The 27,354-nt window shown below is 32.2% G+C and overlaps 1 protein-coding gene across 4 annotated transcripts in view; it reads right to left on the bottom strand.

Annotated features, from left to right (window-relative positions):
- Positions 1 to 210: 210 nt before the first annotated feature.
- LOC18438003 (UPF0481 protein At3g47200) overlaps positions 211 to 27,354 on the bottom strand; it is a 37,422-nt gene continuing 10,278 nt past the window's right edge. For 2 of the 4 annotated variants that reach the window (XM_088869630.1, XM_006848211.4), the window contains 3 exons: positions 5,258 to 6,785; positions 2,886 to 3,844; positions 211 to 793 (listed from right to left, as the gene is read on the bottom strand). In XM_088869630.1, the coding sequence (XP_088725756.1) occupies positions 386 to 793; positions 2,886 to 3,794 (1,317 nt within the window). In that variant the 5' untranslated portion in view covers positions 3,795 to 3,844; positions 5,258 to 6,785 and the 3' untranslated portion in view covers positions 211 to 385. Of the gene's footprint in view, positions 806 to 2,885; positions 3,845 to 5,257; positions 6,786 to 27,354 lie in introns of all 4 variants that reach the window. The other 2 variants (XM_020669848.2, XM_011626547.3) reach the window with 2 other exon arrangements.

The following is a 27,354-nucleotide window of genomic DNA, read 5'->3' as shown; positions in this document are numbered from 1 at the left end:
ATTCACTAAGTGATTATTTTCAAAAGAAAAAAAAAAGTTTTTTGAATTTTCTAACATGTAGATCTCACCTTTCAAAAATTAGATGGTCTCCATTCAATTGTGACATTATTTCTTTCCAGCCCCAAGAGAACGTGATTTGTAATTTTAAAAAATTGGATGGTCTGCATTCAATCTGTGACATTGTTTCTTTCTATCCCATAGAGAAAGAGATTTGTAATTTTTTTTCATTTAAGTTATCTTACGATTTGAAGAGGTGACATTCATAAATTGGAGTTCCTAAAAACACCCCTCCCAACGGATTTTAGTTAAGAGAATAAATGAACAGTACGCTCCAACAGGCCCTGATGATGAGATCAAAATACAGTCATGGTACCCAAGGGTCGAATTACTTGTAATAGCTGAGAACCGTATACTGTGTCTGAAGCAGCGTTAGTAGCAGTAGCAATACTGCTGCCAACAACGATATGAGCGTCCATGGGTCACTAAGGTAAGTGTGGACGAAGTAAGCCCTCCACCTGTTACGACGCTTCTTGCAATAGCGGATGATCCTGGTCCGCACCCCCGTCAAGTGGGGATTTTCAGAAAAGACCATCCCTTTTGTGATTCTGTTGAAGACCTCAGCCACATCTGCATCACCTCCCATTCTATTCTCAAGGATGCCTGAAGAAACTAGCAGTGCAATGTCCATAGTTGTGTCTACGAGATCATCCAACAAGCTAACATATGAGCTGACCCAGTTCGAATGCCTGACGTGCAACTGTTCAAATGCCATCATATTTAAAAGAAAGCCTTCCTGTAACATGAACTATAAAATAATTAAAACAAAAATAGAATCAAGCTCTTTTTTTTCCGTTCTTTTCACAATTCTTGAAGCGTGTGTGTTCTTGTAATGGCATCAAATCTAGGGAGACTTGTTTGACAAAAAATTCTTTCTAGACCTCTAATGATCTTCACTACCTCTTTTATTCTTTTATCTTGTTTTTTTAACTATTTTTAAATTTTCTTTTAGGAGCTTTTGGCATGCAGCATTACTTGAGTTATTAGGACACGGCCAAGGGTCGAATCTTATGGCCAAAACATATTTAACTAAGGCACCAAAATTGGTGGACGGTGGACACTGTACCAAATCCATCCCTCCTTAAGGGATGTTGTGTTTTCCGGGATAAGCTTTCTTTGCTTCCCTTACAACATAAAACTTATATACTTCTCCTTATCCAACCATCCATTTTGAATGGATTACAAAAATGGCAATCAAAACATCATATCTCTACACTATTTTATTTTTAATTTTTTTTTATAAAATATTTTGACACCAAATTTTGGACGTCCAATCCTTTATTAAACTCACACATCTAAAAATTATAAAAACGATATTCTCAATAAATAAAATGACCAAATACCTTTGAAAGTTTTGAGGGGTATTTCGGTTATTATATTTTATCGAAAAATTATTTTTAATATTTTTTTGTAGGTGCGCCTCAATGAGAAGATGACACGTACCAAATTTCCTATCCATAAAATTTGTATAAAAAAATTAAATATAAAATACTCTGATGCATCGGATCTAAGATCAAATAGTGAGTGACTCATTTAATCAATATTGGAGGGCTAGACGGTAGGGGAGGCATAGATCCTCTACGCTCTAGGGGAAGTATAGAAACCTTTCTCATGTTTTCCCTAATCTAGAAAAAAAAAAAAAACCGTTCTCATGTTTTCTCATCGTATTGGAAACATGCTATATGTGTCAAATTAATAATAGAACATTGCATGAAAAGAAATAAATAAAATACTTTGATGCACTCAAGTTTTTCATTTCTATAATGTATTCAACACATCGATAACATGTGCTGGATTGTAAAATTGATTTATAAAACCAGCCTGCATGTTGAGTCGTTTAAGGAGACTTTCCCAACATGAAAGGTGTTTGCATTCAGTAGTCGCAAAAATAAGTAAATAAATAAAACAGGTACTTAAAGATCGAAAATAAGAAATCTGAATTTTCTTTCAATTACATTTTTTTGGTCTTTTATAAATACAAAACACTAAATAAGTTGATATAATCAGCGTTTTCAATTTTAATATATCTTGTTATCCGGTTTGGGCTTTGTTTAAAGTAGTAATTTTTTTTTTTGGTGGTAGTTCAGTGGGGAAGGTAGCCACTACCCAATTTTTCAAATAGTTTAGGATTTAGAATTTCAAATAGTTTAGGTGTTATTAAGAATGAAAACCACATGGTGGCGAAGAATTGGGGTTGCAACCACCACGACTCCAACCGATTTTTCCAGAATAGAGTGGTGATTCCCCTAGCCTTGGATGATTCAAAAGAGGCTATATTACAAGAAAAATTAGAATGGAAAAATAGAAAAACGAAAAATCAGGCACTTCCATGGATTTCTAGACAGAACAATTCACCTTTTTGATTCCGATCTAATTTGGCTGATCTTGAACCAGATTGGTAATGTCAATCACTGTGATATCGTGTTGATGATTACTACACTACATCCATCACAGGATTTAGGCATAGGGGCGAAGATATCTAATTTCTTTTATGAATCTTAATCTACTTATCTTGCATGATATTTTATGGTATGTCCCTCCACCTCAATAGGTGTACTTTGGTGACCATGAAGCTGTTAGAGATTCGGTCTAGTCAAAATTAGTTTGACTTCAAACAATAACAAATTTTAGATACTATTTAAAAAACATAAAATATATATCGAAAAAGAAAGTTGCCAAATTTTGGATGGACAATCTAATCAATTTGTACCAGCCAAACAGGTCAAATACTAAATTTATTTGAGTTTTAACCAAATTCAATTTTGCTCAAAAAAACGAGACCAGTCATAGCAACCGGTCTGCTTCAGTCATGAGAATATGATACGTACTGTAGATCCATGAATGGCTATCCATGGTAGCCGTAGTATTCCATGCTCGAAGGTGATATCCATGAGCCCACTCATGCCGCTAGTTTCGAACTTCACCCCAGCTTCATGCAACTCTGTAGCTGAGGGCAACTTCTTGAAATATGGCTCTGGGTCGCTTACCTCCTCAACCTCAGGCACCTTACCACACAGACTGCTCATCATGTAAATTTGCAGCGTATGCAACCCCATCTTGCCCTTGAAAACCTCCCCTTCGAGCTCCTCCCCTAAAAGCTCAAGCACCAGCTCATTCACCCGGGTGCAGATCCCTGTTCCAAGTGGGTCTAACAGAGTGTTCAAGACTATTACAGGAATCTGATTCTCCAGCATCATAAGGTCCTGATCGGTGACATGGTGTGCAAAGAACAATGCCGATTTTGAGCCGAACACCGGATCCTCAGCTGCATAGCCTGTCTCATCATCTGTTTGGCTGACACGGTGGAGTTCAAGCAGGAAACAGCCATCGAGCAGCATCATGTGAAGGAATTTGGTGCTGTTGAGAGGGGCCAGGTCGTTGGGCCACTCGTAGCAGTCCCGGATCACCTGCTCCTTGGCTTGAAGTGCAGTCAGATAGACTTGGAGAGGGTGGTTCGAGCGATCGAGGAAGTGGAGGAGCGCGCGACGCTTGTGTTGCTCCATGGGTTGGAGGTGCGGGGAGCCATGGTGGAAGGGCCCCAATGATACAACCCTGGGAATGAATGCTTCTTTGTGGAGCTCTTTGAGGAAGCCTGGAACTTTGTATATGCAACGTTGTTTCCATTTCTCGGCCTCCTCCTCTCTGTTTATAGTCACCTTCCCATTCATCAAATCCAACATCCATTGCGTTTGTGGTTGCTCCCCTCCTGTTCCCATCATTTTTGTGTCTTGTTTCATGAGCCTTTTAGAGCCTGGACTGTTTCAACAGACTAGGCCACTGATCGGACCTGTCTAGGAAATTAAATAATTAATAATAATAATAATAATAATAATAATAATAATAATAATAATAATAATAATAATAATAATAATAATAATAATAATAATAATAATAATAATAATAATAATAATAATAATAATAATAATAATAATAATAATAATAATAATAATAATAATAATAATAATAATAATAATAATAATAATAATAATAATAATAATAATAATAATAATAATAATAATAATAATAATAATAATAATAATAATAATAATAATAATAATAATAATAATAATAATAATAATAATAATAATAATAATAATAATAATAATAATAATAATAATAAGTTTATATAAGGTTGAGGCTCCAGAAAATCAAATTAAGGCGCACTCTAAAAATTCAATAGAAGAAGTTGTTTCGATGCTAAAAAACCTTTAAATATGATCATCTTGAATTTGAGATACATGTACATAAAAAAGAAAAAGAGGATGTCAATTCTTGAAAGTAGTGTATCTTATAATGCATTATCTAGACTCTCAATGTTCTAAGATTTTTAAGGGTTCATAGATATAGATATGATTAACATACACTATTTTTTAAAGATTGAAATTTCACAATTAGAGAGGAAAATATAATTTCAGTCTATCATAAAGATTTTCATTGCTGAAACGACATCTTTCGATACGATTTGAACGTGTGTCTTACTTTGATTGTTTAAGGCGTCAGACTTATACAAACCATACCCAAGAAAAAAATATGGAAAAACAAGAAAAACTCTTTAAAAAAATTCAAAAGAATTTTACAGATATGGATCCCCCAAACTATAACGAAACCCCCTTTCTCAATTCTATCCAACAACAAGCAATCAATCCCCCAAAATTTCCCTTCACAATAAGCATTTGCCCTCTCTCTGATCATTTCCTAGCTTCTTTCTCTCTCTAAGCTTTCTCCACTTTTCATGGAAGGAGTATTCAATTTCAATTTCAAATAATTCAGGAACAAAGCTTGGTGATCAGCGTTGTGGGTTGCCAAAACATGACATCCTGAGTTCTATTTGTAGGGGATCCTATCCCCCACAGAATTGCCCAAAAAAAAAAAAAAGGGTTCAAACAAGACTTTGATAAGCAAACGATAAATTTAGTTCTGCTTTTATTTGCTTTTGCTATTTATGTCGTTGATGTGTTTAAACAGTTAAAAGCATTACTCAAAGAAGATAGGAAAATGAAGAAAAGAGGAAAGAGAAAATGGAAAAAAGAAAAGTAATCAAAGGTACAAAACATAACTACAACGTATATTATTGCCGGATACTCGCCGGAAAGAATTTTTTTTTCCCAACCCCAACAAAGGGAAAAACAAAAAAATTATTTTTTCATTGCTTCTGTATTTTCTAAAGTAAATATTAAAGAAAAAATGAAAAAAGACTCACCCGATATGAGCTCTTGGCCAAAGTCTTGCCTGAAACGTCACCAGAATCTTGCCGGAAAACTTGCCGGGAACCCTTCAGTGGAGGCCGGAGATGGAGAGAGAGAGGGAACCTTTCTGCTCTCTTTTAAATGTATTGAACAAGACCCGGCTTCTATGCGGCCAAGCCAGCACATTCGGGCATACGTAGTCGTGCAGTCCAGCCCGCATGAAACAATTTTAAAAGGAGGCTAACTACAATATTTCTATTTAACCCTTTACAAATTTAATAAACCAAAAAGGTCCCTACCCACCCATTTTTTTTTATAGGGTGTGGTTTCTATAAAATTACAACTTTAAACAATCCAATTAAAGGGCACCTCCAAATTTTATCATAACATGTAATTTTGATGTAAAGATTCTTAAGATTATCTGAAAATCTATTTTCATATCCAATGATAAAATTTTAAAATCCAAAAACATTTAACATCAAGTAGATCTATAAACATATGAAAATTTTGAAAATGGACGATCTAGATAATGTGTTACAAGATGCACTATTTTTGGGACTCATACATCTCGATGTTGAGATGATCAATTAGAGGGTTTTTCAATATTAAAACAACTTTTTCCGATAGAATTTTGAGGTGCATCTTTAATTCTACATTTTAAGGTTGCAACCTTATATAAACTTTTTCCTTTTTTATAAGAAAAATGTTTACATAAAGCCGGAGCTCTAAACAACCAAATTAGAGCCCACCTCAAAAATTTCTCTAGAAGAAGTTATTTTGACTCCTGAATATCTCAAATTTATCATTCGGAAAAGTTTATATAGAGCTGAAGCTCTAAACAATTAAATTCGAGCCTACCTCAAAACGTTCACTAGAAGAGGTTGTTTTGATGCCCAAATATCCTTAAATTAATCATCTCGACATCAAGATGCATAGACATGAGAAAAAAATAGATTTCAAGCTTTGAAAATAGTGTATTTTGTAACATATTTTTAGACCATCAATTTTTAAGATCTTCAAGTTTTCATAGATCTCTCGATCTGCACTATTTTTTAAGCTTTAGAATTTATTAATAAAGATGAAAATATATTTTAAGGCTATCAATAAGATTTTCAGTATTAAAACTATATTTCTCGACACTATTTGAAGGTAAGCTCTAATTTGATTGTTTAGAGCCTATGCTCTATACAAACTGCACCCTTGATCACTTGGACATCAAGATGCATGGACATGAGAAAAAAATGGATTTCAAGTTTTGAAAATAGTGCATCTTGTAACGATTTTTGGACCGTCAATTTTCAAGATTTTTAAATTTTCATAGATCTGCTTGATCTACACCATATTTAAAGCTTTAAATTTAAATCTATTACAAAGATTTTTAGTATTGAAACTACATTTCTCCAAACTATTTGAAGGTGCCGAACTTCACCCTTTTTATAAATAACAAACCGAAAAGGGCAGAAAACATCATGCGAATGTTTTATAAAGAAGGTAAATGATTTTGTGGTCCTGCATGAGCAATCTTTCTGTTTGTTCATTCACCTGAAAATCAAGCAAGGAGCACTTCATTTTTGTTTTGGGACTTACACGTTTTCAACTTGGTAATTAATCTCCTCAAAGAATACAAATCATACACTCAAATGACTTCGAAAGAAAGAAGAAGAGAAAGTAAGGTCCGCATGGTACAAATTTTGGAGGGAAAGATATGAGAGTCAAGGAACCCAAATTTTATTTTTTTAAAAAATATCATCTAGTGATTTATAAATGGATCTCACAATTTCACATTAAAAAAAAAAAAAGTTAAGGGCCTTTCCTTTTTTTAATGAAAAATTACTTAAGTAATTCTATTTCTCAAAAGAGTTAGTGTACACTACAATTGGATTTGGTGCTATGTGAGATTGAGATTGAGAGTGATATTGATATGTTTCCTAAAGGAAATAAAAATTTAAAAAGATTAAGACTCTTGGATATATATATCTCTTGGTTTTTTGAGATGTATGTAACACCTATAGGAAGTTTCCTATTTAGTGTAGATTCTTAATCTTATATATATATATATATATATGTGATAAAAGTGCAGAGAATTTGTGTACCTTATTTGGATCACTATATGAGAATGATGGTTCCTCTAGAGAGAGAGGGGAGTAGGTCTTCCTGTGCATAAGATGCAAGGTTTATTCTTAGAGAGAAGAAAGCTTCTTATGGGGAGAAACATTAATGGTGCCTCCTGAAAACTCCTGTGGGAGGTAGGTCCTCTCCTATGCATAAGATTCCTTTAGGGGACAGGTTCTCCTCTGCATAAGATGCAAGGTTTCTTCTTAGAGAAAAGAAAACTTCTTATGGATAGAAATATTAATGGTGCATCTTGAAGACTCATCTAAATTGAGAGGTTGGTTTCTTGTAGAAAACCGGTTCCCATAGAGATGCTGGGTTGTTTCCCTTTAGGTTTCCTCCAAGAGAGAAGAAAGCTTTTTATGGAAAGAAACATTGATGGTGCTTCTTGAAGACTCTAGATTGAGAGGTTGGTTTTTTGTAGAGAAGTGGTTCTAATTAAAATATTGGGTTGTTTCCTCTTTTAGTTAGATAGAAATTTAGTTTTTTGTTGCTCTTGCGTTTCTATCTAGTATTGTCGGTAATGGTTGCTAAAAGTAAAAAGAAAAAAAGGAGAGTGGTTTAAAAATGTTTGCTCGACTGTATTTTTGTCGAGGTTTATTAAAAAATCTTTGATGTAACTTTCATTGGTATAGTGGATTTCAGATTGTCGTGCCCATGGATGTGTAGTCTTTCTATGTGAACCATGTAAATAATTGTGTTTTTGTGTATGTGTTTCATGTTTTATTTTTTGTACTTTATTTGTAAAAATTAACTCATCGGTTTTAGAGCTTCGACACACAACAAGCGGTATCAGAGCCCAATTTCGGAGTTTTCGATATGGCAATAAAAGTTTCGAATGCAAGTTTAGAGGTAGAGAAATATTATGGCAAATAATATTTTTTTAACAAGAATGATGAAGAAATTTATTTGGCAAAAGATGAACAATTTATGAAGCTATCCAATATATATTGGCATAGTGAGCAGGTGATTTTGATATCAAAATGGAGATTGTTGGATTTGATGCTATAAAAAATCAACCACATTAGAAAACCTCATATATGTGGGATTGAGATATTTTTTTATTATGTGAGATTGAGACTGATATTGATTTATTTCCTAAAGGAAATAAAAATCCAAAAAGATTAGAACTGTTGGATGGATATATCTATTAGTTTTTTAAACATATGTAATATTTATAGGAAGTTTCCTATTTAGTGAGGATTCCTAATCTTATATATATATATATATATATATAAAAGATGAAAGTGCAGAGAATTTGTGTGTCTTATTTGAGTCACTATGTGAGAATGATGGTTCCTCTAGAGAGAGAGGGGGGCAAGTTCCTCTAGAGAGAGAGGGGGGCAAGTTCCTCTAGAGAGAGGGGGGCCAAGTCCTCATGTGCATAAGATGCAACGTTTCCTCTTAGAAAGAAGAAAGCTTTATATGGTCCTCTTAGAGAGAAAAAAGCATCATATGGAGAGAAACATTGATGGTGCCTCTTAAAGACTCTTGAAGATTAAGATGCTGGTTTCTTGTAGTGAAACAGTTTTCATAGAGATTTTGAATTGTTTTCCCTTTTAAAAACTCATTTTGTCATTGCTTTCGCGTCTCTATCTGGTGTTGTCGGTAATGGTTCTCGCGTCTCTATCTAATGTTGTCGGTAATAGTTGCCAAAAGTAAAGAGAAAGAAGATAGAGTGGTTTAAAAAGTTTTTCTTAACTGTGTGTTTGTCGACGTTTGTTTCGAAATCTTTGATGTAATTTCATTGTTATAGTGGATTTCAGTTTGCCGTGCCCGTGGATGTAGTCTTCATAAGGTGACCCCACGTAAATATTTGTGCTCTTGTGTATGTGTTTCATATTTTATTTTTTGTACTTTATTTACAAAAATCAACCCATCGGATTTAGAGCTTCTGTGCACAACATATAAGCATGCCATTCACACAATTATAAAAAATTTCTATGGATTAGCCTGGTTAACTCGAATGAGACTGGTGGGGCTGGTCCAAATCCCCCACTGAAATTGGCGAGTCATATAAAAATATATTTTTTCCTTTAGAAAATATTGGAAACTCCTGGATTTATAGGTTCAGAAGGTTTTCAATGGCTTCCCAATCTAAGACAGCAAATCGATTAGCTATTTCCTACAAATCACGAGAAAATCTTACCAAGTATTTGAATAAAAGTCCCTAATTTACAACATCCCTGAATTCCACAATTTTTGGACTGTTTAGAATTAAAGCATCCAAAATTATCAACTATTTAACTTTTTTTTAATTAGCCAAAAAAAAAGGATAGTTTGTGGCAAATTTATTAAAATACCCAAATCTTATCTACTCATTTTACCCCTCTTTTTGTTTATTTTAAAAAAAAAACCATGAGTTTGAGAATAGTTTAAAATCGGTAAAATGTGAGATAGTTGACATGTTAGGTGTTCCCCTTTTTTTATTTTAAAATTTGGGATCCATGAATCACCCATGATTCTTTCCAAAAAAAACAAAAAAAATGGGTTTTTTTGGGTTTCTAAAGACTTAGTTCTGACTACTCCAAATTTAAACCGCCCCAGTTCAATATTTTGACATTAAGTTTTTCGACAAAAAGTCCAATTCAATATTTTTTATTTTTATTGTTTAAGTTTTGAGATTTGCCGCTAGGTCTAAGGGGCTCCATCACAAAATTTTGGACAAGGGAGTAAATGAACAACATGCACCCTAAGAGGGCATGCAATGTTTTTCTTTTTTCCAAAGTCCTTTTTGCCTATAAACGTAACTTGGAGCCCGAAGTTAACCTACAATTATCCCTAGATTAGTTTTCGCCCTAGGGAGTAAATGGACAATATGCTCCTGGGTAGCATAAATGTTTTTGGTATTCAGCTAATCAATAAAATACAAATAAACGAATGAGGGGATAAAACAACTAAAAAACATATCGCCATTAATTTTCTAAGGTCTTCAAGTAGATACCACCTCTTTTATTTTTGAATCGTCGTAGATGCCACCCCTAGGTACGCACAAAATTTAATGGAAAAAGTTTATATTACGTTGCAACCTTAAAAATGTAGAACTATGGATGCACCTCAAAAATTCATCAGAAAAAGTTGTTTTAATATTGACAAACCCTCTAGTTGAGCATTTCAACATCGAAATGTATAATTATGAAAGAAAAAAAGATTTTGAGTCCCATAAATAGTGTATCTTACAACACAATATCTAGACCGTCCATTTTCAAAAAAACTATATGTTTATATATCTACTTGATTTTAATCATTTTTGGAGTTTAAAATTTTATAATTAGATATGAAAATAGATTTTGAGCTAATCCTATGAATATTTTAGATCCAAATTATATGTTATGATCAAATTTGAAGGTGCGCCCTAATTGGATTGTTGAAGGTTACAACCTTATGGAAATCACACCCAAAGTTAATTAATTAAACTATTGGTAAAAAAATAAAAATTAAAAGCTTGAGTAGTTTTAATACCCTGAATTTTTTTTAGTAGCTTCAAAACTATTTTATCCCTTGTTATAAAATTTAGAGCTCCAAAAATAGCGTAGATCAAGCAGATCCATAAACACTTGATAATCTTTAAAATAGATGGTCTAAATAATGTACTATAAGATACACTATTTTTAAGACTTAAAATATTATTTTTTTCATATTCATTTATCTCAAGATTGAGATAATCAATCGAATGATTTTCGACCCTCATGACAACGTTTGTTAATAGATTTTTAGGAAAGCCTCAGTTCTATAGTATAAGGCCAACACCTTATACAGACTATTTTTTCACATAATGAAAGGCTAACTAATTTTTTTAAACCATGCTTGAGTAGGTGCTAAGAAATCAATTTGTTTCAACTTCATTAATATTAAATAGAAAATCTTAAATAATGAGTAGAAAGATTGGTATCAAGAATTGTAAATACTTTTTTGTTTTCATTAATAGTAATAAACAAAATAAACAAATGAGGTCAAGCGATCTAATGATTTCTTTACTAAGCAACGTGTGAATGAGCCGGCCCATTGACTCAAACGTTCATCAACTTCTATATATATATATATATATATATATATATATATATATATATATATATATATATATATATATATATATATATATATATATATATATATATATATATAGTTTACATAGAGTTGAGGCTTTAAACAATTAAATTTGAGCTTATCTCCAAAATTTCACTAGAAGAGGTTGTTTTGATGTTCAAACATTTTCAAATTGATCATCTCGGCGTCAAGATGCATAGACATGAGAAAAAAATGGATGGCAAATTTTAGAAATAGTGTATTTTGTAACACATTTTTGGACCGTTAATTTTCAACATTTTCAAGTTTTCATAGATATATCGATCTACACTACTTTTAAAGCTTTAAACTTTATAAATAAACATAAAACTATATTTTAAAGCTGTTACAATGATTTTCAATATTGAAACCACATTTGTTGACATGCTCTAATTCGATTGTTTAGAGCCTAGACTCTATAGATATATATATGCACTTACCATGTGCATAGGAAGCGATAATGGTTTAAAAGAATGTATAATAATATTTGGAGTGACATCTTATGAAGAACAACCGACATTTGAAATAGGCCACCTTACTAAGCAAAAGCTGCCGTGTTTGTAATCTTGTGGCCATGGTCTTTTTTTAACATAAAAAATAACTGACATTAAAAGGAGATGGACCCATTCCCAATTCCTAAAAGTAAAAGGCTAATTTGGGTAGAGTAACTTATAACCTAGAGGGCCAGGTTATGGAGAGTTTAATATGGGCGCCAACTAGAGTTTTCGGAGATCTCTAGGTTATTTGAATAGAAATCCAAAGGAAGAGGGACAAACTGATAGGGTGGCAACGGGTCGGGTCGGTTTTGGACTTAGACCCAAAAGAATTTATGGGACCCGAGTTATTTGACACGACTAGACTCGGACATGGACACGGACCTGACCTAAAAATGAAAAAATTATTTAAATATTGTGTATTATATATATATATATATATATATATATATATATTGTGTATTATATATATATATATATATATATATATATATATATATATATATATATATATATATAAAGAAAAATATCTCCATACTCTTTATTTTTAAGTTTCATTTCACGATAGACTCGAGATTTTAAAAGATATCTTGGGGCATAAAATTTGTAGATTTTATTTCTTCTAACCCCCTGAACTAATTTAAACCTGTTTTTTTAGATCAAACAAATCTTGGAAGATATGTTTTTTTCTAAAAAACATCCCCCAAACTTCTAGAGAGAGATAAGGCTTCATGGAGGTGAAAGGATACCGGGAGGAGAGAAAAAAGTGTAGGGAGAAACATGAGAGGATAGAGAGAGAGTGAGAGACACAGTAAGAGATAAGTTTGGGGTATATAAGTGAAGAGAGAGAAATGATTGGGTTTAGAAAGAGCATGTCTTTCTTACATTTGTTTAGGTTAAAAAATATGTTTAAAATTATCAGGGGGTTAGAAGGTATCTTTTAAAACTTTGAGTTTATCAAGAAATGAAACCTAAAAATGGAGGGCATGGAGATATTTTCCATATATATATATATATATATATATATATATATATATATATATATATATATATATATATATATATATATATATATATATATATATATATATATATATATATATATATATAGAGGAAAAAGTTTATATAAGGATGCTACCTTATAATGTAGAACTATGGATGCCCCTCAAAAATCTATCGGAAAAGGTCGTTTTAATGTTGAAAAATCCTTTGATTGATCATCTCGACATCGAGATGTATTGCTATGAAAATAAAAAGATTTTAGGTCTAAAAAATAGTGCATTTTGCAACATATTATCTACACCATCCATTTTTAAGATTTTCATATGTTCATAGATCTACTTGATTTTGACCATTTTTAGAATTTAAATTTTTATAATTAGATATAAAAATAGATTTTGAGATAATCCTAATGACATTTTACATCAAAATTATATACTATGATAAAATTTGAAGGTACACCTTAACTCTACACCTACGGATATATCCGTATGCAAACTGCACCCATATATATATAGGACAAGTCTTGCCAATGCCTATAGGCGAAAATGAATAGTGATTTCGCCTATCTTGTCATCGTCCAAAGTTCATCGTGATCGTGCGATGAACTTTGGATGGTTATAAAGATAGGCGAAATCACTGTTCATTTTGGCCTATAGGCATTTTGTAGTATCATATATATATATATATATATATATATATATATATATATATATATATATATATATATATATATATATATATATATATATATATATATATATATATATATGGAAAATGATTATATGAGCCAGTGGGCTCATAAGAAAAAATGAGGCCAACAGCCTAGATTGAATCTAACCCGATCTGACAATCACGGATGTCTGGTAGTGTTTAAATTTTAATTTTTTTTCTACAAATCCAAATAACTTGAAATTTTAGACGTGTGTTTATCAAAAATAGTTGAATCTTCTAAAAATATCAAAAACATATTTTACATAAAAAACATTGACCAAAATACCCTCGTAACTTTATAGGGGTATTTTGGTCAATTGGTTTTTTGTGAAATGTTTTTATTTATATTTTTATTAGGTGCGGCTTGATGAGAAGAACACAAGTCTAAAATTTCAAGTGATTTAGATTTGTAAAAAATATTTAAATTCAAACACTACCGGGCATCTGTGATTGTCAAATCGGCCCAGATTCAATCTGGGACGTTGGGCTTATTTTTTCTTGTGAGCCTACTGGCTCATAGGATCATATATATATATATAGGAGTAGTGATCCTATGAATAAAACCAAAAGATATTTATCAGAAAGGATCATTCAAATTCAAATTAGGTTATGCTATAAAAACAGTAGAAGAAAGTCTATCTGTAACTCAAAACCAAGAAGACTTTCAATTGTTATCAAGAAAAATTATTGAAAAACATAAAGAAAATAATTATAAGTATTTACACATTGGATTAATCCAAATAGCCATTAAACCTTTAACCCGTCTAGGGTTAAACACTTCAGTGCTTGTATGCCTAAGAGATACAAGACACAATAAGTTCTCAGATTCACTCCTAGGCATGATAGAATCCAGCCTCTGTAGTGGACCCATATACTTTAATTGCTTTCCAAATTTTCTGTTTCTTTAATAGACCCAAATATATGAGATATATTAACTATAAATTTGAAAACTCATGGATTTAATATGATACATGGTTCTCAGAATTTAGCAATAGTATACAAAATTTATTATAAAGTAATGAATACTCTCTGTCCTAATATTATGCAAGCTGTTAAAAAGGATCAAATTATATTATTTCAAACAAATATAGAAAAATCAAATACGATTATACAAAAAACCATTACTTGGTCCGATATTATTCTACCTTAATCATGGGCATTGCAAAATGCAAACCAGCCCAGGGAAGTACTTGTGAATAATATTCCAAACCAAATAATAGAACATCAGGATGAAAATATTGAAATAAAATTCCAACAGCCTATTGTACAGGATGATATAAATATTAATAGGAAAAGAAATAAAAAATCATTAATACCTGCTCGAAAATCTTGTCATACTACTCCCAATGTTATCGTACTTCCTTCTCCTTCAATACCTACAATATCTTCAGACTTCCAATTACAAGGAGTCAAAAGAACAGCTGATCATGTAGTCATTCCTACATATACATCTGAACCTGACATAGCTAAATTTCAAATACTTACATTACAAATAGAAGATGATATAGAAGAAGATATCAATAATAATAATGCATATATAGAAACATATTTAGCTACTAAATTAGAACGAAAAAAGAGAAAAATCGATATTACTTATCTCAAAAAAGATTATCTTTTTCTAGAAAATCAAGGTATTAGGGAATGGTATCTTCAAACTTTCCAATCAGCCTGAAATAATTTATACTGAAAGTGATGCAGTAAACACCTTAATATATATTATTACACTATATTTTGTAGGAAGTACGGCCCTATTAGCAGCAAGATCAGAAGATCTGCTATCCAATCTTCGTTGTCCTACATTATCCCATTATAAATGGTACAAGGATGTCTTTTTCTCAATATTACTAATACGAGAAGATTGTCAATTAGACCATTGAAAAGAAAAAATTTTTGCTGGTCTACCATACTTATTTGCAGAAAAAGTCAAAGACAGACTGAGAAATAAACATAATGGAGTTATAGTATACTCGGCATATACACTTGGAGAACGATCAGCAGAAATATGTACTGAAGGATTAGCTTTATGTACTGATTTTAAACTCAAAAGACAGTTAGATAAACAACAAATTACTAAGCGTAAAGAACTTGGTGATTTCTGTGAACAATTTGGATACCATTTAGATAGAAAAAATAAACCTGAAAAGTTATATAAGAAAAAGAAAAAATACAAAAAAGAAAAATATAAATCTAAATCCAATAAAGCACATAAACAATATAAAAAGTCTAAACAAATATTTATAAACAAATTCTCTCCAAATACTCAAAATAAAAGGAAACTTCCAGTATGTTATAAATGTGGAAAAGTTGGTCATTACAAACACCAATGCAAATTAAAAAAAGAAATAGAATCATTACACTTAGATGAATCAATCAAATCAAAATTATATAATTTAATAAATTATGATTCCATATCCTCAGATTCTACTGAATCACATATAGGAAATATTCAAGATGACGACCTTTTATGGACGGAGTCATCTGATTCTTCAGATTCTTCTACAGACACAGAATCATCACATCCAATGAAAGAATCTAATTGCACTTGTCCTATACCTACACATAATCTTCATATGCTTACCCAATAAGATAATCATATTTTAGATCTTATTGAGAAAATTACAGATCCAGAAGAAAAAAGATCTGTAATCGCTAAATTTATTACTCTAACTAAAACACAAGCAAAAACACCTCCTATTAGTAAAACACCTGATGAATACAATTTTGCTTCTATTATGAAAAGAGTAAGTGAACAACATATTACTAACCAAAAAGAACCTTCTAAAACATGAGATTAAAGAAGTCAAAAAAGAGGTTCACCAATTAAAAAATAGAATTAAAACTCTAGAATTAACAAATTTATCTCATCAAGTGTCAGATACAGATGAACTAGAATTCAATCATCTTATTACAATATATAGTCCTGATCCACAAGAAGATATACCAGAAACCTCAGAAGCTAAACCACTTCTGATAACAACTCCTTATGTCAATCTGATAGATAAAATTATTATTCAAAAATGGTTTGTTCAAGTCACTATAATAGTAGCAGAAGATTATCGATTTCAAACATCAGCTTTAATAGACTCGGGTGCTGACCTTAATTACATCAATGAAGGATTAGTACCGACAAAATATTTTGACAAAACAACTCAGATCCTAAATACTGCAGATGGCAGTAGACTCTTTATCAATTATAAATTATCAAATGCTTCTGTTTGTAATAATCACCAATGTATCAATACACCATTTATTATGGTCAAAAGACTAAGCCAATCGGTTATACTTGGAGTCCCATTTATTACAATATTATATCCCTTATCAATCGATCAAAGAGGATTATCTTCGAATTATCAAAATATACTAATACACTTTGATTTTATTCATAAACCGAAATTAAAAGAAATCAATAACGTCAAAAGTCAATTACACAATAAAGAAAAATTTCTTTGTACTTTAAAACAAGAAATTAAATATAAACATGTAGAAGAACAAATACAAAATCCTTTGATCCAACAAAAGGTTCAATCAATTCAACAACAAATCGAAACCTCTATCTGGAGTGAGCATCCCAATGCTTTTTGGGAAAGGAAAAAATATAGTATTAGTCTACCATATGAACCTGGATTTGATGAAAAATAAATACCTACGAAAGCTAGACCAATACAAATGAATATTACTTTATTAGATATATGTAGAATAGAAATTACTGATCTTCAAACAAAAAAGTTAATAAGACCAAGCGCATCACCATTGAGTTGTGCAGCTTTCTATGTCAATAAAAATGCTGAAAAGGAACAAGGAGTTCCTCGATTAATCATTAATTATAAACCCCTCAATAAAGTATTACAATGGATTAGATATCCTATCCTCAATAAAAAGGATTTATTAGATAGAGCAGCCAATGCGTGTATCTTTTCCAAATTTGATATGAAATCAGAATATTGGCAAATACAAATTCAAGAAAAAGATAAATATAAAACAACATTTAATGTACCTTTCGGACAATATGAATGGAATGTAATGCCATTTGGCCTAAAATATGCTTCATCAAAATTTCAGAAAATAATGAATGATGTCTTTAATGCTTATTATCAATTTATGATACTTTATATTGATGATGTCTTAATTTTTTCTGAATCTATAGATGAACATATTAAACATATTAACACTTTTATTCATGCAGTCCAGAATGCTGGATTAGTTGTATCAGTAAGAAAGATTATTTTATTCAAAACCAATATTAGGTTTCTAGGACACAATATTCATCATGGCACTATTATTCCTATAGATCGATCCATACAATTTGCTGATAAATTTCCTGATCAAATACTAGATAAGAGAGAACTTCAAAGGTTCCTAGGATGTTTAAATTATGTTAGTGATTTTTATCCTAATCTTGCTATAGATGCTAAACCTTTACATAATTGATTAAAAAAGAATCCTTCACCTTGGACGGATATTCATACTAAAGCAGTTCAACTAATCAAACAAAAAGTTAAAACTCTAGTTTGCCTTTCTCTTCCTCATCCTACTACTTTTAAAATAATTGAATGTGACGCATCCGAATTGGGATTGGGAGGTATTCTCAAACAACGCATTGATGGTCATGAACAACTACTCAGGTATATCTCTAAAGCTTGGAATCCAACCCAACAAAACTATTCAATAGTCAAAAAAGGCCATAGTCCAGTGTGTTATTAAATTTCAAAGTGATATTCTCAATCAACAATTTCTTATTCGAACTGATTGCAAAGCCGCTAGAGATATTATGCAAAAAGATGTTCAAAATCTTGTTGCCAAACAAATATTTGCTCGCTGGCAGGCTATCCTGTCCGCTTTTGATTTTACTATTGAACACCTTCTCGGGTCTTCTAATTCTCTTCCTAATTTTCTCACCCGTGAATTTTTCCAGGGGGGGCAACGCTGACGCCAACGACGATTCACCACTATCACTTGCACTACAGCTCTTTGCAGCTAATAAAAATAATACTCTGTCCAATCCATCTACTCTCATGGGCTCTCGTAGCAATTCTTCTCGCAATGAGAAACGCCCTCTGACAATAATATCATTTGAAGATGAGAACCCGCCTTTGGCAACCCTTTAACCTTCCATTTCTCCTATTCACCAAATCACTTACCCAGAGACTAATACATCCACTCCCGCCTATACTCCAGTGCAATCAAAACCAAATCAAAGACCTAATTTTCCTTGATCTGCATATATTGAAAGAGCATACCTTATGGATATTACCATCGATGACCACCAAACGAATATGGACCCTATCAAACTTGCTCCACTATACCTGATAAACCATTTGAATCCAACCAATGGAGTCAAAACTCGAGAGTACTATGAAACAATCCTCATGGAAACATGATCCATCTCTGTTGTCCATTATTACCAACAAAATACTAGAGTAATTGCATATTCAAAAATCCAGATCAAAAAATTACTTTCCTATGATGAGTGGGGTTGCAATCCTGCTCAAGGCAAAAACTACACAATCCTGATTTTTCATACAAATACTACAATTATGTCGAATACATAGAAGCATGGCATAAAATGTTTTATTACCAAAATCCAAACAATACCCATAGTTGGTATATTCAGTTTCGTTTACCCATTTTTGAAAGATTCCCCAACTGGTTTAAAAATTGGTTTTTAGTTTGGGGATCAACTACTGCAATTTTACCTCCTGCTTTCCAAAAAGTACAGGAACAATTCGTGATATTCAATAATAGTGATAATAATACTGACAATCACTTATACTTTGTTGCACTATACCAACTCCCATGGATTATGAAATGGGAATACTCAATCTCTGTCAATAATACAGCCGACCATACCTATATTCCAAGACTGGGCAAAACCATCTCAGTTAAATGGTGGGACATCTTTAATATGGATCCCACAACCATAGTTCCCAAAAGAATACATCCACAAAAACCCACATATAACCCAAGTCCAAGTGAACATAATACGGCCAATACTTCCTTTGACTTCCCCACATATTTAAGAAATATGCTCCAATCACACCCGAATGCTTCCAAAGAAACCTTGGAACAACAAATGAAGGAAATCTTTGCAGAAACAAGAAGAAAACCGGTCTCATCAGATGAAATCGTACAATCCTCACCAGCACACAACAATAGATATTTTCCTCTAGAAGAAACAGACCCTGAAGAAGAAGATGATCCAGACGAATTCAGTCAACGACCATGATTCAACACTTCACTATACTCTCCACCGACATACGACAAAATAAGACTATGCCAAGATGCTCTTCACCGACACAAATGACAAACAATTACTAGTCCAGGATACCATCACTGTGCACACCGACATATGAGTCAAAGAAGACTATAGCCACTCAAGAAAAACGACAAAGCCTACCGACGCAAGAAGACAAAAAAGATACTATTACAAGATGCCAGTCTTATTCCCGACAAAAAACACTATTTCCTTTTGTTTTTTGTTTTTGTTTTTTCTCTTTTGTCTTGTCCTTTTACTTTATATCATGTCTCTCCTCTTTCTGTCCCATCAAGGTCATCTCCCTTTTTCTTTGCTTCGTCCTTAAGCTTCCTCACTTCGCCTATATAAGCCACCTTCGACCTTCACAATAGCAGGTCGCAAAACAAGCTCCCTTATCTTCTCAGGTCCCGGAAGCTCTCTTCCTCTCTCATCTCTTCCCTTCTCTGCTTCTCTGCTCTGTCTCTCTCTCTCCCCTGAAGACACTCTGCTATACAACAGCTATCCTGACCTCATAGCTCATGAATACCAGGTCACAATAGTTCACTTTGATTTCCAGGTTCTATCTTTTCCTCCTTTCCTTTATACCTAGTATGTGTGATTGTAATCTTCACTCTCTTTCTTCCTATTGCCCTTAACACTGGAAACTATTTTCCAGTTATTGCATATGTAAATAGTAAGTTTGTTTACAGTTTGTTTCTTTTATAATAGATAGTGTCTTTTGTAGTTTGTACTAATTGTATACAGTCCGTTACTTGTAACTTTATAGTTTGCATTTCTTTTCGATGTAACTGTACAAATTTCTTTAAGAATGAATTATTGATGTTATGCAATTCAAAATAGTGTTTAGTTTTAAAATAAGGGGATTTTAACCACACACAGTGGTTAGTGATAGATATATCAATCTTACCTTTCATCTGCATAATTCTCTTTTGTCTAAACTTTTATTAAATTTTACAAGAAATACTAAAATATAACAGTTTAATATTCACATACTTACTCTAAACAATATATAATGTTTTTACTGTAGGTCCCGACGCGTTTTAAAACGCGCCGGGATCTACAGTAAAAACATTATAACATTATATATTGTTCAGAGAAGGGAAGAGATGAGAGAGGAAGAGAGCTTCCGAGACCTGAGAAGATAAGGGAGCTTGTTTTGTGACCTGCTATTGTGAAGGTCGAAGGTGGCTTATATAGGCGAAGTGAGGAAGCTTAAGGACGAAGCAAAGAAAAAGGGAGATGACCTTGATGGGACAGAAAGAGGAGAGACATGATATAAAGTAAAAGGACAAGACAAAAGAAAAAAAATAAAAACAAAAAGCAAAAGGAAATAGTGTTTTTTGTTGGGAATAAGACAAAATGGCATCTTGTAATAGTATCTTTTTTGACTTCTTGCGTCAGTAGGCTTTGTCGTTTTTCTTGTGTGGCTATAGTCTTCTTTGACTCATATGTTGATGTGCATAGTGATGGTATCCTGGACTAGTAATTGTTTGTCGTTTGTGTCGGCGAAGAGCATCTTGGCGTAGTCTTATTTTGTCGTATGTCGGTGGAGAGTATAGTGAAGTGTTGAATCATGGTCGTTGACTGAATTCATCTGGATCATCTTCTTCTTCAGGGTCTGTTTCTTCCAGAGGAAAATATCTATTGTTGTGTGCTGGTGAGGATTGTACGGTTTCATCTGATGAGACGGTTTTCTTCCTGTTTCTGCAAAGATTTCCTTCATTTGTTGTTCCAAGGTTTCTTTGGAATTATTCGGGTTTGATTGGAGCATATTTCTTAAATATGTGGGGAAGTCAAAGGAAGTATTGGCCGTATTATGTTCACTTGGACTTGGGTTATATATGGGTTTTTGTGGAGGTATTCTTTTGGGAACTATAGTTGTGGGATCCATATTAAAGATGTCCCACCATTTAAGTGAGATGGTTTTGCCTAGTCTTGGAATATAGGTATGGTCGGCTGTATTATTGACAGAGATTGAGTATTCCCATTTCATAATCCATATGAGTTGGTATAGTGCAACAAAGTATAAGTGATTGTCAGTATTATTATCACTATTATTGAATATCACGAATTGTTCCTGCACTTTTTGGAAAGCAGGAGGTTAAATTGCAGTAGTTGATCCCCAAACTAAAAACCAATTTTTAAACCAATTGGGGAATCTTTCAAAAATGGGTAAACGAAACTGAATATACCAACTATAGGTATTGTTTGGATTTTGATAATAAAACATTTTATGCCATGCTTCTATGTATTCGGCATACTTGTAGTATTTGTACGAAAAATCAGGATTGTGTAGTTTTTTGCCTTGAGCAGGATTGCAACCCCACTCATCATAGGAAAGTAATTTTTTGATCTGGATTTTTGAATATACAATTACTCTAGTATTTTGTTGGTAATAATGGACAACAGAGATGGATCATGTTTCCATGAGGATTACTTCATAGTACTCTCAAGTTTTGACTCCATTGGTTGGATTCAAATGGTTTATCAGGTATAGTGGAGCAAGTTTGATAGGGTCCATGTTCGTATGGTGGTCATCGATGGTAATATCCATAAGGTATGCTCATTCAATATATGCAGATCGAGGAAAATTAGGTCTTCGGTTTGGTTTTGATTGCACTGAAGTATAGGCGGGAGTGGATGTATTAGTCTCTGGGTAAGTGATTTGGTGAATAGGAGAAATGGAAGGTGAAAGGGTTGCCAAAGGCGGGTTCTCATCTTCAAATGGTATTATTGTCAGAGGGCGTTTCTCATTGCGAGAAGAATTGCAGCGAGAGCCCATGAGAGTAAATAGATTGGACAGAGTATTATTTTTATTAGCTACAAAGAGCTGTAGTGCAAGTGATAGTGGTGAATCGTCGTTGGCGTCAGTGTTGCCCCCTGCAAAAATTCACGGGTGAGAAAATCAGGAAGAGAATTAGAAGACCCGGGAAGGTGTTCAATAGTAAAATCAAAAGCGGACAGGATAGCCTGCCAGTGAGCATATATTTGTTTAGCAACAAGATTTTAAACATCTTTTTGCAGAATATCTTTAGCGGCTTTGCAATCAATTCGAATACGAAATTGTTGATTGAGAATATCACTTTGAAATTTAGTAACACAATGGACTACGTCAAGTAATTCTTTTTTGACCATAGAATAGTTTTGTTGGGTTGGATTCCAAGCTTTATAGGTATACATGAGTAGTTGTTCAAGACCATCAATGAGTTGTTTGAGAATACCTCCCAATCCCAATTCGGATGCGTCACATTCAATTATTTTAAAAGCAGTAGGATGAGGAAGAGAAAGGCAAACTAGGCTTTTAACTTTTTGTTTGATTAGTTGAACTGCTTTAGTATGAATATCCGTCCAAGGTGAAGGATTCTTTTTTAATCAATTATGTAAAGGCTTAGCATCTATAGCAAGATTAGGATAAAAATCACTAATATAATTTAAACATCCTAGGAACCTTTGAAGTTCTCTCTTATCTAGTATTTGTTCAGGAAATTTATCAGCAAATTGTATAGATCGATCTATAGGAATAATAATGCCATGATAAATATTGTGTCCTAGAAACCTAATATTGGTTTTGAATAAAGTAATCTTTCTTGCTGATACAACTAATCCAGCATTCTGGACTGCAAGAATAAAAGTATTAATATGTTTAATATGTTCATCTATAGATACAGAAAAGATTAAGACATCATTAATATAAACTATCATAAATTGATAATAAGCATTAAAGACATCATTCATTATTTTCTGAAATTCTGATGGAGCATTTTTTAGGCCAAATGGCATTACATTCCATTCATATTGTCCGAAAGGTACATTAAATGCTATTTAATATTTATCTTTTTCTTGAATTTGTATTTGCCAATATCCTGATTTCATATCAAATTTGGAAAAGATTTAAGCTTTGGCTACTCTATCTAATAAATCAATTTTATTGGGGATAGGATATCTAATCCATTGTAATACTTTATTGAGGGGTTTATAGTTAATGACTAATCGAGGAACTCCTCGTTCCTTTTCAGCATTTTTATTGACATAGAAAGCTGCACAACTCAATGGTGATGCGCTTGGTCTTATTAACTTTTTTGTTTGGAGATCAGTAATTTCTTTTCTACATATATCTAATAAAGTAGTATTCATTTGTATTGGTCTAGCTTACGTAGGTATTTGTTTTTCATCAAATCCAGGTTCATATGGTAGACTAATACTATGTTTTTTCCTTTCTAAAAAAGTATTGGGATGCTCACTACAGATAGAGGTTTCGATTTGTTGTTGAATTGATTGAATCTTTTGTTGGATCAAAGGATTTTGTATTTGTTCTTCTACATGTTTATATTTAATTTCTTGTTTTAAAGTACAAAGAAAATTTTCTTTATTGTGTAATTGACTTTTGACGTTATTGATTTCCTTTAATTTCGGTTTATGAATAAAATCAAAGTGTATTGGTATATTTTAATAATTCGAAGATATTCCTGTTTGATCGATTGATAAGGGATACAGTATTGTAAGAAATGGGACTCCAAGTATAACCGCTTGGCTTAGTCCTTTGACCATAATAAATGATGTATTGATACATTGGTGATTATTACAAACAGAAGCATTGGATAATTTATAATTGATAAAGAGTCTACCGCCATCTGCAGTATTTAGGATCTGAGTTGTTTTGTCAAAATATTTTGTCGGTACTAATCCTTCATTGATGCAATTAAGGTCAACACCCGAGTCTATTAAAGCTGATGTTTGAAATCGATAATCTTCTGCTACTATTATAGTGACTTGAACAAACCATTTTTGAATCATAATTTTATCTATCAGATTGACATAAGGAGTTGTTATCAGAAGTGGTTTAGCTTTTGAGGTTTCTGGTATATCTTCTTGTGGATCAGGACTATATGTTGTAATAAGATGATTGAATTCTAGTTCATCTGTATCTGACTCTTGATGAGATAAATTTGTTAATTCTAGAGTTTTAATTCTATTTTTTAATTGGTGAACCTCGTTTTTGACTTCTTTAATCTCATGTTTTAATTCTGAAATAGAAGGTTCTTTTTGGTTAGTAATATGTTGTTCACTTACTCTTTTCATAATAGAAGCAAAATTGTATTCATCAGGTATTTTACTAATAGGAGGTGTTTTTGCTTTTGTTTTAGTTAGAGTAATAAATTTAGGGATTACAGATCTTTTTTCTTCTGGATCTGTAATTTTCTCAATAAGATTTAAGATCAGATTATCTTCTTAGGTAAGCATATGAAGATTATGTGTAGGTATAGGACAAGTGCAATTAGATTCTTCCATTGGATGTGACGATTCTGTGTCTGTAGAAGGATCTGAAGAATCAGATGACTCCGTCCATAAAAGGTCGTCATCTTGAATATTTCCTATATGTGATTCAATAGAATCTGAGGATATGGAATCACAATTTATTATATTATATAATTTTGATTTGATTGATTCATCTAAGTGTAATGATTCTATTTTCTTTTTTAATTTGCATTGGTGTTTGTAATGACCAACTTTTCCACATTTATAACATACTGGAAGTTTCTTTTTATTTTGAGTATTTGGAGAGAATTTGTTTATAAATTTTTGTTTAGACTTTTTCTATTGTGTATGTGCTTTATTGGATTTAGATTTATATTTTTCTTTTTTGTATTTTTTCTTTTTCTTATATAACTTTTCAGGTTTATTTTTTCTATCTAAATGGTATCCAAATTATTCACAGAAATCACCAAGTTCTTTACGCTTGGTAATTTGTTGTTTATCTAACTGTCTTTTGAGTTTAAGATCAGTACATAAAGCTAATCCTTCAGCCCATTTTTTAGTTGATAGTTCTCCAAGTGTATATGCCGAGTATACTATAACTCCATTATGTTTATTTCTCAGTCTGTCTTTGACTTTTTCTGCAAATAAGTATGGTAGACCAGCAATAAATTTTTCTTTCCAATGGTCTAATTGACAATCTTCTCGTATTAGTAATCTTGAGAAAAAGACATCCTTGTACCATTTATAATGGGATAATGTAGGACAACAAAGATTAGATAGCAGATCTTCTGATCTTGCTGCTAATAGGGCCGTACTTCCTACAAAATGTAGTGTAATAGTATACATTAAGGTGTTTACTGCATCACTTTCAGTATAAATTATTTTTTGATTTTGTTCATTTTTTGCAGTCCATTGCCTTGTATTGGTAAGGATTCTATTTTTGGTTTCATCATCCACATAGAAATCCCACCAGCCTCTTAACCAGCCAGTGAATCCATTTACTATTGCTTTGACAACTTCTTGGTCTGGATTGCCTGCCATTTTGTTTGCTGAAATAAACATTGTCATATGTCTCATGACATCTAATATTTTTAATTCAGATAAATCATCTATTGTCCAATTAACTATTGATCTTCCTGAATAGGAAACAGCTTGTTGTATGGCATCTTCTTCAAGCTGTACATCAACAGGTGTAGGTCTCTGATAATATGGTAAAGCTGTAATTGGTTTCCATGTTTTACCATAAGCGATTCTGTTTATATCCATGGGTAAAATATCCATAAAAGCAGATTCTTGGTTTTGAATGGTATCTTCTATAATTGGTTCCTCTTCTTGGAGCATCATTGTTTCATGTTCTGGTATTTTTACTTTTCCCTTATCTGAAGATTCTAGTAAAAGAACAGGTATATTGGGTATTGGTATAGGAATACTGAGTTTAGGAGAAGGGATTCTTTTAATATCTAATTGGGCTAATTTGAATATTAACTGATCCATTAAAGTTTTATTATTTTCACCGATATGAAATTTATTTTTATTGAGTTCTGGGGGTGGTTTAAACAAAACTGCTTTAGGAGGAGAAGGAGTTATTCCCTTAGTTGGAAGAGTAACTAATTGTTCTATTCGTTCTGCTTGTTTTCCTAAAGATTGCATATATAAATTAGTATAATTGTTTTGTTCCACGATATGAGGTATTAGTTCTTGTTTTTTCCCTATTTCTTTGGGTAGGACTTTATATGGTGTTGCAATAATATCATATAGAGATTGTAGTGGTTCTCCTTTGCTTAACGAGGTTATGACACCTTTGAGTATTATACTTTTTTCAGGAGGGTGTATACTAGCAGTAGTAGTACCATCCGTACTAATATATGTTTTTTTTTCTATGGTTTGAAGAGTATTAAATGGAGGAATGTTTATTTTATATTGAGTACATATTTCTTGTAACAATATAAAAAATCCTTTTGTTTCTCTTTCTTTTTTTAAAAATTTATTATATTTTTTATGAAATACTTCTATTAACCTTGGTTGGAAAGTTTGAAGATACCATTCCCTAATACCTAGATTTTTTGGAGAAAGATAATCTTTTTTGAGATAAGTAATATCGATTTTTCTCTTTTTTCGTTCTAATTTAGCAGCTAAATATGTTTCTATATATGCATCATATGCATTATTATTATTGATATCTTCTTCTATATCATCTTCTATTTGTAATGTAAGTATT

The sequence above is a fragment of the Amborella trichopoda genome, chromosome 6 (genome assembly GCF_054954075.1).
Source record: "Amborella trichopoda isolate Santa Cruz 75 chromosome 6, AtrichopodaSantaCruz75HAP2 v2.0, whole genome shotgun sequence".
Classification (NCBI taxonomy): Eukaryota; Viridiplantae; Streptophyta; class Magnoliopsida; order Amborellales; family Amborellaceae; genus Amborella; species Amborella trichopoda.
The sequence above is the reverse complement of the archived record's forward strand: the minus strand, read 5'-3'. Positions and strand labels throughout refer to the sequence as shown.